At 46.3% G+C, this 11,905-nt stretch overlaps 1 protein-coding gene across 3 annotated transcripts; it reads left to right on the top strand.

Annotated features, from left to right (window-relative positions):
- Positions 1–3,474: 3,474 nt before the first annotated feature.
- Positions 3,475–10,569, top strand: AHSG (alpha 2-HS glycoprotein). 3 transcript variants are annotated; one of them, XM_061193299.1, is made up of 7 exons: positions 3,475–3,733; positions 5,846–5,956; positions 6,232–6,316; positions 6,689–6,852; positions 8,030–8,131; positions 9,029–9,115; positions 9,764–10,569. In XM_061193299.1, exons 1-7 carry the CDS (start codon positions 3,521–3,523, stop codon positions 10,103–10,105), a joined length of 1,104 nt encoding a protein of 367 aa, XP_061049282.1. In that variant the 5' UTR covers positions 3,475–3,520; the 3' UTR covers positions 10,106–10,569. The 3 variants fall into 3 exon arrangements, with proteins under 3 accessions (XP_061049282.1, XP_061049280.1, XP_061049281.1); XM_061193298.1 differs by lacking the exon at positions 3,475–3,733 and adding an exon at positions 5,443–5,547; XM_061193297.1 differs by lacking the exon at positions 8,030–8,131 and having other exon boundaries at positions 3,487–3,733.
- Positions 10,570–11,905: the final 1,336 nt, after the last annotated feature.

The following is an 11,905-nucleotide window of genomic DNA, read 5'->3' as shown; positions in this document are numbered from 1 at the left end:
TTTTGTGATTTTCAAATTTTCAGTAATGACCATATTTTGTATTTTAAAAGATTATTTAAAAGAAAAGCAGAGCATCCACAAAAAGTTGCTCATGAGCTCATGAGTCAAGATCCTGAAGGAAATGGGGCACAAGGCCGATGGAAAGCCCCCCAGTTCTGAGGATCATCCTGCTGGATAACCAGAGAGCCGGGGGTCCTGACCACACCTTCTGAGCCTCTGGCATTAAGGGTCTGTGTGTGAGCAGCTGGGAGCAAACATGAAAACAGTGCTTATACTATCTCCTCTGCCCATCACAGGCCCCCGCGCCTATCTCCCTCCCCACAGGAAGTCAGTATTGTTAAGCTTCCCTGTAGGAAGCTCCCCCCACCACTTTTAAACCAAGTTTTGTTCTCTGAAGCAATAGCAAACTACAGAACAAATCCACCCCCGCACAATGATGACCTCTAAATATTTGGAGAACATGTTGGTCTCCACGTTAAGGGCTTCTCTGCTCCAGGCTAAACCAAGCTAGGTCCTCGGATGATATTTTCCAAGCCTCTCGCCATCCTGGCCACCCCTCCTTGGAGGTCACACCTGGGATTGTCAAGGCCACAACTGAAAGGCAGTGCCTGAGCCAATACTGTGACCTTGTGCTCTGGCTACCAAGACTCACTCTAATTCTGCTAAGGCTGTGAAGGGCCTTAAGGAGGCATTTATGTTCTGAGTCCCCCCCGCAGAGTCTCAGCCTGCAGTGCAGGACTCAAACCCAGAGCTTTGCCAAGTGACTGGCTGTCAGACCAGGGCTCTCCTCTGCTGCACTCGTCCACTGGCTGGGGGCATGGGCCACAGGGACACGGGGTCACTGGGGACACATGGCCACTGGTGCCAGTCACACTCAGCCACCCAAGAGACCCAGGTCAGGGTGCATCTGTGCAAGGTGTTGGCAGTGAGGTCTGGAGAGAAGGGGACAGGGAGGGGAGAAGCTCCTCTGGCCATAGAGCTCTCCCGGCCCTGCCACAGGAAGGCAGGAAGGTCTCTCTCCCCATTCCCCACTCCAGGCAGAAATCTCTCCCTTCCTTTCTTCTTTTCTCCGAGGATCTTACCCAAGACTTGGCATCTCCCGTAGCTCTCCCTCCTCACTGGTAAATCATTGGTACCTTTGCTATGTCTGTGGGCCTTGTTCTCCCTCCAGGAAGAGATAATTGTCCCCGGCATTCAAAGATTTTATTAAACTTAAAAGCTTTTGCACAGCAAAGGAAACCATAAACAAGACGAAAAGACAACCCTCAGAATGGGAGAAAATATTTTCAAACGCAGCAACTGACAAAGGATTAATCTCCAGAATATACAAACAGCTCATGGAGCTCAATATCAAAAAAACAAACAACCCAATCAAAAAACGGGCAGAAGACCTAAATAGACATTTCTCCAAAGAAGACATACAGATGGCCAACAAACATATGAAAAGATGCTCAACATCACTAATTATTAGAAAAATACAAATCAAAACTACAATGAGGTATCACCTCACATGGGTCAGAATGGCCATCATCAAAAAATCTACAAACAACAAATGCTGGAGAGGGTGTGGAGAAAAGGGAACCCTCTTGCACTGTTGGTGGGAATGTAAATTGATACAGCCACTATGGAGAACAGTATGGAGGTTCCTTAAAAAACTAAAAATAGAATTACCATATGACCCAGCAATCCCACTACTGGGCATATACCCAGAGAAAACCATAATTCGAAAAGACACATGCACCCCAATGTTCATTGCAGCACTATTTACAATAGCCAAGTCATGGAAGCAACCTAAATGCCCATCGACAGACGAATGGATAAAGAAGAAGTGGTACATATATACAATGGAATATTACTCAGCCATAAAAAGGAACGAAATTGGGTCATTTGTTGAGACGTGGATGGATCTAGAGACTGTCATACAGAGTGAAGTAAGTCAGAAAGAGAAAAACAAATATCGTATATTAACGCATATATGTGGAATCTAGAAAAATGGTACAGATGAACCGGTTTGCAGGGCAGAAATTGAGACACAGATGTAGAGAACAAATGTATGGACACCAAGGAGGGAAAGCAGTGGGGGGGAGGGGGGGTGGTGGTGTGATGAATTGGGCGATTGGGATTGACATGTATACACTGATGTGTATAAAATTGATGACTAATAAGAACCTGCTGTATAAAAAAATAAATAAAATTAAATTAAAAAATTAAAAAAAAATCTACAAACAATAAATGCTGGAGAGGGTGTGGAGAAAAGGGAACCCTCTTGCACTGTTGGTGGGAATGTAAATTGATACAGCCCCTATGGAGAACAGTATGGAGATTCCTTAAAAAACTAAAAATAGAATTACCATATGACCCAGCAATCCCACTACTGGGCATATACCCAGAGAAAACCATAATTCGAAAAGACACATGCACCCCAATGTTCATTACAGCACTATTTACAATAGCGAGGACATGGAAGCAACCTAAATGTCCATCAACAGAGGAATGGATAGAGAAGATGCGGTACATATATACAATGGAATATTACTCAGCCATAAAAAGGAACAAAATTGGGTCATTTGTAGAGATGTGGATGGACCTAGAGACTGTCATACAGAGTGAAGTAAGTCAGGAAGAGAAAAACAAATATCATATATTAACACATATATGTGGAATCTGAAAAAATTGGTATAGACGATCTTACTTACAAAGCAGAAATAGAGACACAGACGTAGAGAACAAACATATATATACCAAGGGGGAAAGGGGGTGGTGGTGGGATGAATTGGGAGATTGGGAATGACATATATACACTATTGATACTATGTATAAAATAGATAACTAATGAGAACCTACTGTATAGCATAGGGAACTCTACTCAGTGCTCTGTGATGACCTAAATGGGAAGGAAATCCAAAAAAGAGGAAATATATGTATATGTATAGCTGATTCACTTTGCTGTACAGTATAAACTGACACAATATTGTAAAGCAACTATGCTCCAATAAAAAAAAAAAAAATTGCTGAACATCCCTACTTCTCCCCACATGGACCCCACGGCGCACTCAGCTTACAGTAGAGGGCACTCCCTCTGCTGGCAAATCCACAGCACTCCAGGGCCAGCTGTGCCAGCCCCTCCTCTCCTTGGTGCTCACCTCATCCTCTCAGCTGCCTCATTTCTTTGCTGCTGTTACCATGTTCCAAGCCGACTCTGGAGCATCTCCCCAGCCCACCCCCCAATCTGCCCCCCACCCGCCCCCTAGCAAGCATTGACTCTGGCAGATTTCTGCCAAAGGGGGACCAGTGATGTCTTAACCTGTTTGTTTTTCCAGGACTGATGTTTGCAGGGGGCTTTTTTTTGGAACCAGAACAGAAGTCATCCCACATCCTTACGCAATTCTTCCATAGGCTCCAACAAATAAAGGGCCTTTGGACCCTCCACCAGTCTGCCTTTTCCAGCAGAGCACCTGGGTTGGGCCTGAAGCCTCCAGCTACCCACCTGCTGACCTGCCAGGACCTCTCCAGGGCAACCATGAAGTCCCTCGTCCTGCTGCTTTGCCTTGCTCAGCTCTGTGGCTGCCACTCTGTCCCGCATGGCCCGATTCTGGGTTATAGGGAACCAGCCTGTGATGACCCAGAAACAGAGCAAGCAGCCCTGGCGGCCGTGGACTACATCAACAAGCACCTTCCTCATGGCTACAAGCACATCTTAAACCAGATTGAGAGTGTGAAGGTGTGGCCGCGGGTAAGTGACCCTGCTGTGTAGGAGTGGGTGGGGCTCAGCTGGGTGTCTCTAAGAGCCCACCTCCCAGCACAAATGAAATCGCAGAGTGGAAACACCCTGATTCCTCCCAGGAGGGAGGGAGAGGACAGGCGGAGGGAAGAGAGGAGACATTCTGTACTGTGGTCAGGGAGTCTCCAGGAGGGTGCTGGATGGGGGCAGGAGGAGAGGGAAAGGCTTTGAATGATATTTTGAGGATCACAGGTAGAAAGTGTGGTTTTCTAGAAAAACTAGGACCAGAGACCGGATTCTAGTTTCCGAACTACCACTGACTGGAAATCACTTCTTTTCCTTTGGTTCTGTTTCTCTAGATAAAGACTGAGAGTGAATGAAACGTGCATTTGATAAGTGCCTACTATGTGCCAGGCCCTTTCACATATATCATCTCCTTAACCCCTCTCTCACCCCACCCCCAGTCCTGTGGGGTATTGTCCTTGTCTTACATGAGGAAACCAAGGCTCTGACATATTAGGGCATTTTTTTACCCAAGGTCATAAAATAACAAGCAACAGGCTAGGATTCAATTCCAGAACTGTGTTCCTTCCTCTACACAAGCTGCCTCCCCAAGAAAGGTACCCACATCCCAATGAGAAATCTTGGCATGAAAGGATTCACCCCCTCACATGCTAGACAAGCAACCAATGCAGCCTGAAGCTGGTGACAATGATGATCAAGCTGGGAAATGTGTGCCTTGGGGGTCAGCTGAGTGATTTGGAGAGGTGGGGAAAAGCCATCCATCTATTGCCTATTCTGAAATTAGATTTTATAGCTGATGAAGGATAATTCTTTCAGTCAACACTGATTACAAGCCTTCCATGGGCAAGAACCAGTGTCAAGCGCTATGGGAGATGCTAAGTTGACTCATATGAAATAGCCAGTTTTGTATAATAAAAGCAGTCAAATATTGGCATTTTAATGATGCAACCTAATACAAAGGTGAGAAAGACATAGTGTCCACAAGAGATTCACAATCTAGGAAGGAAAATAAGGCAAACCTCAGGATGTTTGGACTGACTCATGGACATCTGATCTCACAATGGGACAACATATTTGAAATTGGGATTGTCCCAGATGGATTTTAGGAGTTCTGCAACCATAGTGAAGTACAATGGTGATTCAGAGGAAGCACTGATCAATTCAGGGGAAATGACACACAAGGTGCATATTTGAGGGAAAGAAGGAACAACACTGCAGTTTTCACTAACAGCAGGGTTTGAGAAACCCAGGAGCCCCAGGCTCCTATTCACTAGCTCTGAGTGTTTTCAGGAAGTTAATTTGGGCATATCTGCACATCATAAAACACAGCTTCCTCCAGGAAAGGAGATTTTGAGGCTTCAGGTACTAGTGAATCACGCAGAACAGACATGAGAGACAAGCAGAGCTGGGCTGAAAGAAAAAATAGCCATACTCGTACCTTCTGGATTTTTCCGGGCTTTGAAGAAAGGATACAGAAACAGGTGAACTGACAGGAACAACTCCAAGGAGTCATACAAGCTCCCCTGTCACCTCCTTACCCGCTGCTCCTTCCCTCTGTGCTAGTGACTGACTGACACACTGCTTCCTCCATCAGAGGGAGGCTCACGCTTCCCTCTCGTTACCAGCAGGGGGCAGTAGGGAACAGCAACTTTTCATCCAGGCATCTACAAGCCAAAAGACAAAAAGCCACAGACAACTTTTCCTTTAGAAAGGAAAAGAAAATGGGGAAGGAAGGAAAGTAGATGTTGAGAAGGAAGGAAGGAAGAAGTAGAGAGAGGGATGAAGAAGATAAAAGAGAGACAGTAAGTTATTATCCTACACCAACTTACTTTGCTGCTTGACTGAGAAAAATCCAAAGCTGACTTTTTCAAAGGACTGCTTGAAGGGTGAAATTTTAAAAATTAGATAAGTATCAACATTCACTTTTAGCTTCCAGATACAGCTCAGCATGATGGCTGTGTTTCCATCAACCAGTCCAAGGCCACGCCCCCTTCTTTCTTACCTCTCCAACAGGGAGTGGGTTCAAACCCAGTAGGGGCTCACCCTTGGACCCGCTCAGCAGGATCAGGCTGCTCACTTCTGCATTCTCTGTCTCCACAGCGGCCCACGGGAGAGGTGTTTGACCTTGAAATAGACACACTGGAAACCACCTGCCATGTACTGGACCCCACCCCCCTGGCAAACTGCAGCGTGAGGCAGCTGAAAGAGCACGTGAGTGCCCCTCTTAGGGCGACTTTCGCGGGGGCAGCTAAAATTGCCAATTGATGGCGCCTTCCCTGGGGCTGATTTTTACAATTCACCTTTTTATTGTACTCCCACCCCCTGCGAAACCAGTGTCATGTTTCAACATCACCCAGTGAAGGAGATTTTGTGAGGCTCACCTTTGACATCCACGTCCCCCCGCCCCCCGCCACCATCCCCCCCCACCGTGAGAAGTGAGAGGTCAGCCCTCCTCCTGGGCTCTCACTGTAGGTTTATTTCTCCAGGCGGTGGAAGGAGACTGCGATTTCAATGTGCTGAAACAAGACGGACAGTTTTCCGTGTTGTCTGCAAAATGTGATTCCAGTCCAGGTAGAGATGATTATTATTCTTATTATAGTTACCCGGTAGAGAGAGTGAGGAGGGAACCTGAACTGTTTTCAACAGAAGTAGTTCTAGCCACTTTGCTGGTGATGAAAAGAAGCCAAGTTTCCTGGGTTTGGGGACTTTAAAACTGTGTTTTAAGGAGCTGTTCTCATTGGAGGTGAAAATCGCCCCTTGGTGAGAGGGGCTTCTGCAACAATGCCAGCATGGCAGGAGCCACCCGAAGGTTGAGTAAGAAGCAGAGAATCCTCCTGCAGCCATTTGGAGCATGTTCTAGCCCTTTCAAATAAGCAGAGCGGGGGCAAGTGCCGCAGAGAATTACAGCCCCGAGCCAAGTTGATTTCTTCGCTCTGTGCGCAGACTCGGCCGAGGACGTGCACAAGGTGTGTCCAGACTGCCCCCTGCTGGCCCCGCTCAACGACAGCCGGGTGGTGCATGCAGTAGAGGCCGCGCTGGCTGCCTTCAACGCCCAGAAAAACGGCTCCTACTTTCAACTTGTGGAAATTTCTCGGGCTCAATTTGTGGTAAGACTGAGATCCTGCTGACGGTTTGGGCAGTTTGGTGGCACTTCGGGAGTTGACGTGGTGAAGCAGGGGTGAGGGACGGAGCAGGTTCAGGGGCAGCCACGGGAAGTCAACGAGGGTGGTGGGAGAAAAGGGAAAGAAAGGGTTCTGAGTGTCCTAAGGACCCCGAGGACCCTCAGCGCATCCCCCACCTAAGCCACTTCAACACACAACAGCCAGATGCTGTGTGTCCCCAGTTCCTCGGTTCCAGTTAACACCAGGGTGGAAGTTCCCACTTTATCCAGAAGCACCCACTGTAAATTCATGGGTCTCCACATCGCCATCACCCATCACCACGGAACATCTACAGCACTCTTGTAATTGATACTTACAAAGGCATGGGCATACTTACATATAATGGCAGGATCCTAAAATGCCTTTGAATCACTGAAAAAAAAAACCTAATTGTACCGTGGTTGGGTTAGCACATTTGAATGCAATGGAATTCTAATATTTTTAAAAACTGGTATTCTGGATGCCAGCCATGGCATACTTGGAAATACACTATAGGTAGTAATTCTATTAACCAGAATATGTGATTCTCAGAACACCCCCGCCCCAGACTATAACAAGTAACAGACATTTTATTATTGTAAGTGTCCATATGCTCCAAGAACTATAAGATAGAAAAGCATAAGTATCTTCTGTACTTTCATTTATATTTTTCATTTGATCCTGCTGTCTAAAATATGTGGGAGAGAAATTAATTTCTTTACTTTCCCACCCCATCTTAGAGTAACCTGAGCCTTGGGTCTGAAAGTGCAGCCCCAATAGGGAAGTTGGCAGGAGGCAGGGTTCCCACTCAGGTCAGTGTAAGGTCAGCCTTCTGGGTTCCTGCTTTCTACCTGAAAACTCACCTCTGCTCTGAATGATGGGCAGTGGATACCTGCACCTCCTTCAGGGAAGACCCAACCCCAGCTTCTGTATGCAAGCCCTTCAAAAACCCAGTGTCTCACTGTAAGCCCTATGTAAGCCACTGGGGGCATGTTTCCTGGCCACACAGTGTGGTCTCCGTGAACCGTGCTCCCTGGACTGTGCAATGCCATGGCCCTCACTACTTCCCTCTGGCCTCTCCTTACCAGCCTTTTTTCATGCTGAGTCATGTTGCTTCATGAAAAATTTCATTTATCCTCATCAGCCTCTTCCAGCTTCTGTCTCTGTGGAGTTTGCAGTGGCTGCCACTGACTGTGTTGCTAAAGAGGTCGTAGACCCAGCCAAGTGCAACCTGCTGGCAGAAAAGGTGAGCAGGCGAGGCATTGGGTTGGTAAAGCCAGTCATGGAACAGAGCATCCTTAGAGCAAATTCGTATCTTGGGGCTGCAGAAAAGAGAAATGCAAAATACCCACTCCCTGTGAGGCTGGGTTGTGCCAGGCCATCCTCTGGGGTGTCATCTCCCCTGCTTAAGAGCTATCACCAGATCTTCTCACCCAATGGAGGCCCCTGGAGTTAGAGAGGCTGTTTCCTAATTAAGATAAGTCATGTCAGGCCATTGAGAGTATAAAGTGTAGATTTTCTAGATAGACCTCTGATATGAAATCTTTCAAGTCCTTAAGCCAGTAATGTCCTCTTCTAGGAATTTAGCCTAAAGAGATCATCGTGTTTGACAGAATATATCTATAAAGATGATTTATGACAGGTACAAAATGACCCCAGAAGATCTGAATGTCCAAAAGGAGGGAATCATTGAATAAAATATGGCACATTAGTAAATAGAAAATTATACAGACACGAAAATTACATTTTCAAAGAATAAGGAATGATATAAGAGAATGCTATCATTATAGCACGTGAAAAACACAGTATACAAAATGGTGTAGTCAGTGATGCCAATTTTTAAATGATATTTAATAGTAGTTAAAAATAAGAAACAAATACATAGATGTGAACAGAAGTTCTCCTGGGTCACCACCATTTCTGAGATTATGGGTGATCTCTCTCATTCCCAAAGCTTTTCTGTATTTTCTACATTCTATATAAAATATAAGCAGAAACCATACACTTTAGGAAAAAGGTGTTTTTTAAAAAAAGGAATTAAGAATTTAAGATTTTTCCCTTGATGTGTTGGAGTATAAGTGAAACTGGGAGAGAAGTCCACTTTCTGAACTGGTTCAAATAACTCCTCTCTTTCTGTGGGCAGCAATATGGCTTCTGTAAGGGGACAGTCACTGAGAAGGTTGCTGGTGGGGAAGATGTTGCAGTGACCTGCACGGTGTTCCAAACACAGGTAAGGGCGTCATGGATATACTTGCCCTTATCTTAAGAATACAATGACCCCTCCACCTTTCTGCGGTGCATTAGTAATTTCAGGGCATTTGCTGCCTGTCCTTTTGAGCCCCACCATATAGATAGCGCGAGGGAATGTGAAATCATCAAAAAACAAAAGGTTGTTTCAGCCATGCCCTCCCCTCACGCGAACTGGTGGTTACAGGGCAGAACCTCCCTAGTGTGCAATTGGCGAGGTCACGTGTTTTATTTGCTGGCTTGGGGAGCGGGGGCGGGGAGAGGCGGGGGAAGTGGGCGTGGTTTTCTGAGTTGCAGAGTCCAGGTGGCCAGATCTGTCTGACAGCTCCCTGTGGCTGCAGGTGTAGATGAAAAAGAGGGTGACGCTACTGGTGAAGGTTAGCCATAAGGAGGGGTTCTTTTGCTCGTGGAACAGTGTAAGTCTACCATCCCCAACACAACTGGTGAGAAAGGGGCTACCGCAGGCCAGTTACCCCTCCCCTGGAGCCCTGATGACCATCCCTTGTACCTAGGTAGTTCTTTTTTGCCAGATTCCTTGCAAATAAAAATTAGTACCGTGAGAGAATTGGGTGGGGTTCCACCTGGAAGGAAGAGAAAGGCAGCTAACCTAAGGAAACGGTCCTCTCTCCAGCCTGTGCTCCCGCAGCCCCAACCAGATGGCACCGAAGCAGGGCCCCTCACTCCTGCACAGGGCTCGGCTGGGCCAGCGCTTTCTCCAGCTGGCCTGCCCGCGGCCTCCCTGGTGGTGGGACCCAGGGCCGTGGCAGCTCCTCCGATCCCCCCACCGGTACACCCGGCGCACTACGACCTGCGCCACGTCTTCTCGGGTGTGGCCTCAGTGGAGTCAGCCTCAGGAGAAGCGTTTCACGTGGGGAAAACACCCAAGGTGGCGCAGCCTAGCGTTCCTGCTCCTGAAGGTCCAGTTCCAGTGGTCCGCCCTTGCCCGGGGAGAATCAGATACTTCAAGATCTAGAAGACGGTCGGAGATGAGAAGGTTTGGCACAGAGAACATGGCCACCGTTTTGTCCCAAGTATGGGTATGCGTGGGAGCTGTGTCTGCTATCAAAGCAAGTGCTACGTGTGGTCTAGATTAATGTCAAGTCTTGAATGCCAGCTTCTCCTCATCCTTCGGAGGTCGGGGAACAGAGCAGGTGATAGTTATGTTTGATGGAAGGCATAAGGTCAGCAACTTGATTGTTATTGTTTTGATGCTAAGCCACCACCATTGTGTTCTCTACTTTCTCTTGACCTCACAAAAATAATTGGAACTGTGATTTTGAAAGGTGCTCTTGCCAAGTTTATATCTGCTTGTTAATAAAAATGCCTGAAGGACCTTCCTTAAAAAAGAAGGTTCTAAGCTGAAGTGTGGTCATGATTATTGCCTGCTTCATCCAAGCTCACGTGTGTGGTCTGTCTTTCCAGCAACCACACCACAAGTGTCCCTAATCAAAGTCAAAGTGGAAAGAGGAACAAAAATAGAACAAAAATCTGCTATATTACTACACACAGGAAAAAGTGAGACTAGGATCTGCTTATAACTCATAAGATCTGATCATTTCCTTATAAGAAAATAATTCTTTTCATAACGGTCAGAAAATATCGCTAAATTGGGATCAAGTGCCTGAACTTTTTACAGACAAACCAACCATTGGTTTTCCCCAATACCCAGGTAAGGAAGGATCAGTAATTAACACAGGAGCCTCACTTTAATTATATCTGTTCATTATTTATGCTTAAAATAACTGTTAATTGTACTATATATACTTCATTTTATGATGCAGGATTGGTCTTTCTAGCCAATCCATTTTAAGACCTCAAGTTAAAGTTCTGGTGTATAGTAAGAATAGAGGAGGGATACCTGGACAGGTAAATCCAGTGGACATTTGTAGATACTATCCAAGTGTTCAGAGAGCATAAAGAAATAAACAGTTCCCATTATAGAATGGTGTCTAGACAATTTCAATTTTTATCTACTAGCATTAGGTTGTTCTGAGCAACCTAAGTGGGCCCTTTCAGGTGAAATTTTAAAGGAGTAGGACTAATAACCAGTGGAGTGGCTTCACTTGAACCAAGGAGATTGAATCAAGCATTGGCACTCACCTTATCACTCTTGCCTAGAGGTTTTGCCCCAATAACCAGAAAGAATGGCCAGGAAGGTAGGAAAACCTTTAGGTACCTCAGAAGCCAGGGGACATGAGGAAGGCATGGTCAGCTAGGCTAAATGCTGCAGAAAGAGCAATAAGCATGGGGACCAAGAAAAGGCCATGGGTTAGTTGACCAACTAGGAGGTGATGGTGACCATTGGCAGATGCAGTTTCACTAGAAGGCTGAGTATAAAAGCCTGGTGGCAGGGTTAACTGGTGGAGATGATGAGAAAATGGAGGGGAGTGTGTAATCTCTTTTAAGCCGTTTGTTGGTGAAGGGTGGGAGAGAGAGGATGTAATCTAAAAGGGTTGATTCTGGACAGACACAGCAGAGAGGGGCAGCTTGCAGTGAGGCTTTTGTTCCCTGACCAGGGATGGAAACCTCGTTGCGGCAGTGAGAGCATCAAGTCCTAACCACTAGACCATGAGAAGCTGTGGCTATAGTCTGGGCCCCAGTTCTTGTCTACCTTGAAAAAAAAAATTTGACAAGGAGACAGAAGGTAGAAAGGAGAGTAAGGCGTTTATTAGAAAAGCGGAATACATGCAGAGAGACTCACGGGCAAGCTCAGAGAGAGTGACGCCTTCGGGAAGTTTAAATCATTTGTAAGGGGGCAGTCTTCCTGGTCTTT

This window comes from Eubalaena glacialis, chromosome 6 (assembly GCF_028564815.1).
Source record: "Eubalaena glacialis isolate mEubGla1 chromosome 6, mEubGla1.1.hap2.+ XY, whole genome shotgun sequence".
NCBI lineage: Eukaryota > Metazoa > Chordata > Mammalia > Artiodactyla > Balaenidae > Eubalaena > Eubalaena glacialis.
The sequence above is the reverse complement of the archived record's forward strand: the minus strand, read 5'-3'. Positions and strand labels throughout refer to the sequence as shown.

What these genes read in the sequence shown, in the direction of transcription:
- AHSG (XM_061193299.1), top strand. Translation starts at nt 3,521, where the DNA reads ATGAAGTCCCTCGTCCTGCTGCTTTGCCTTGCTCAGCTCTGTGGCTGC. An exon ending in TGAGGCAGCTGAAAGAGCAC is followed by an intron (nt 5,957 to 6,231) that starts GTGAGTGCCCCT and finishes TTATTTCTCCAG; the next exon opens with GCGGTGGAAGGAGACTGCGA. An exon ending in GCAACCTGCTGGCAGAAAAG is followed by an intron (nt 8,132 to 9,028) that starts GTGAGCAGGCGA and finishes TTCTGTGGGCAG; the next exon opens with CAATATGGCTTCTGTAAGGG.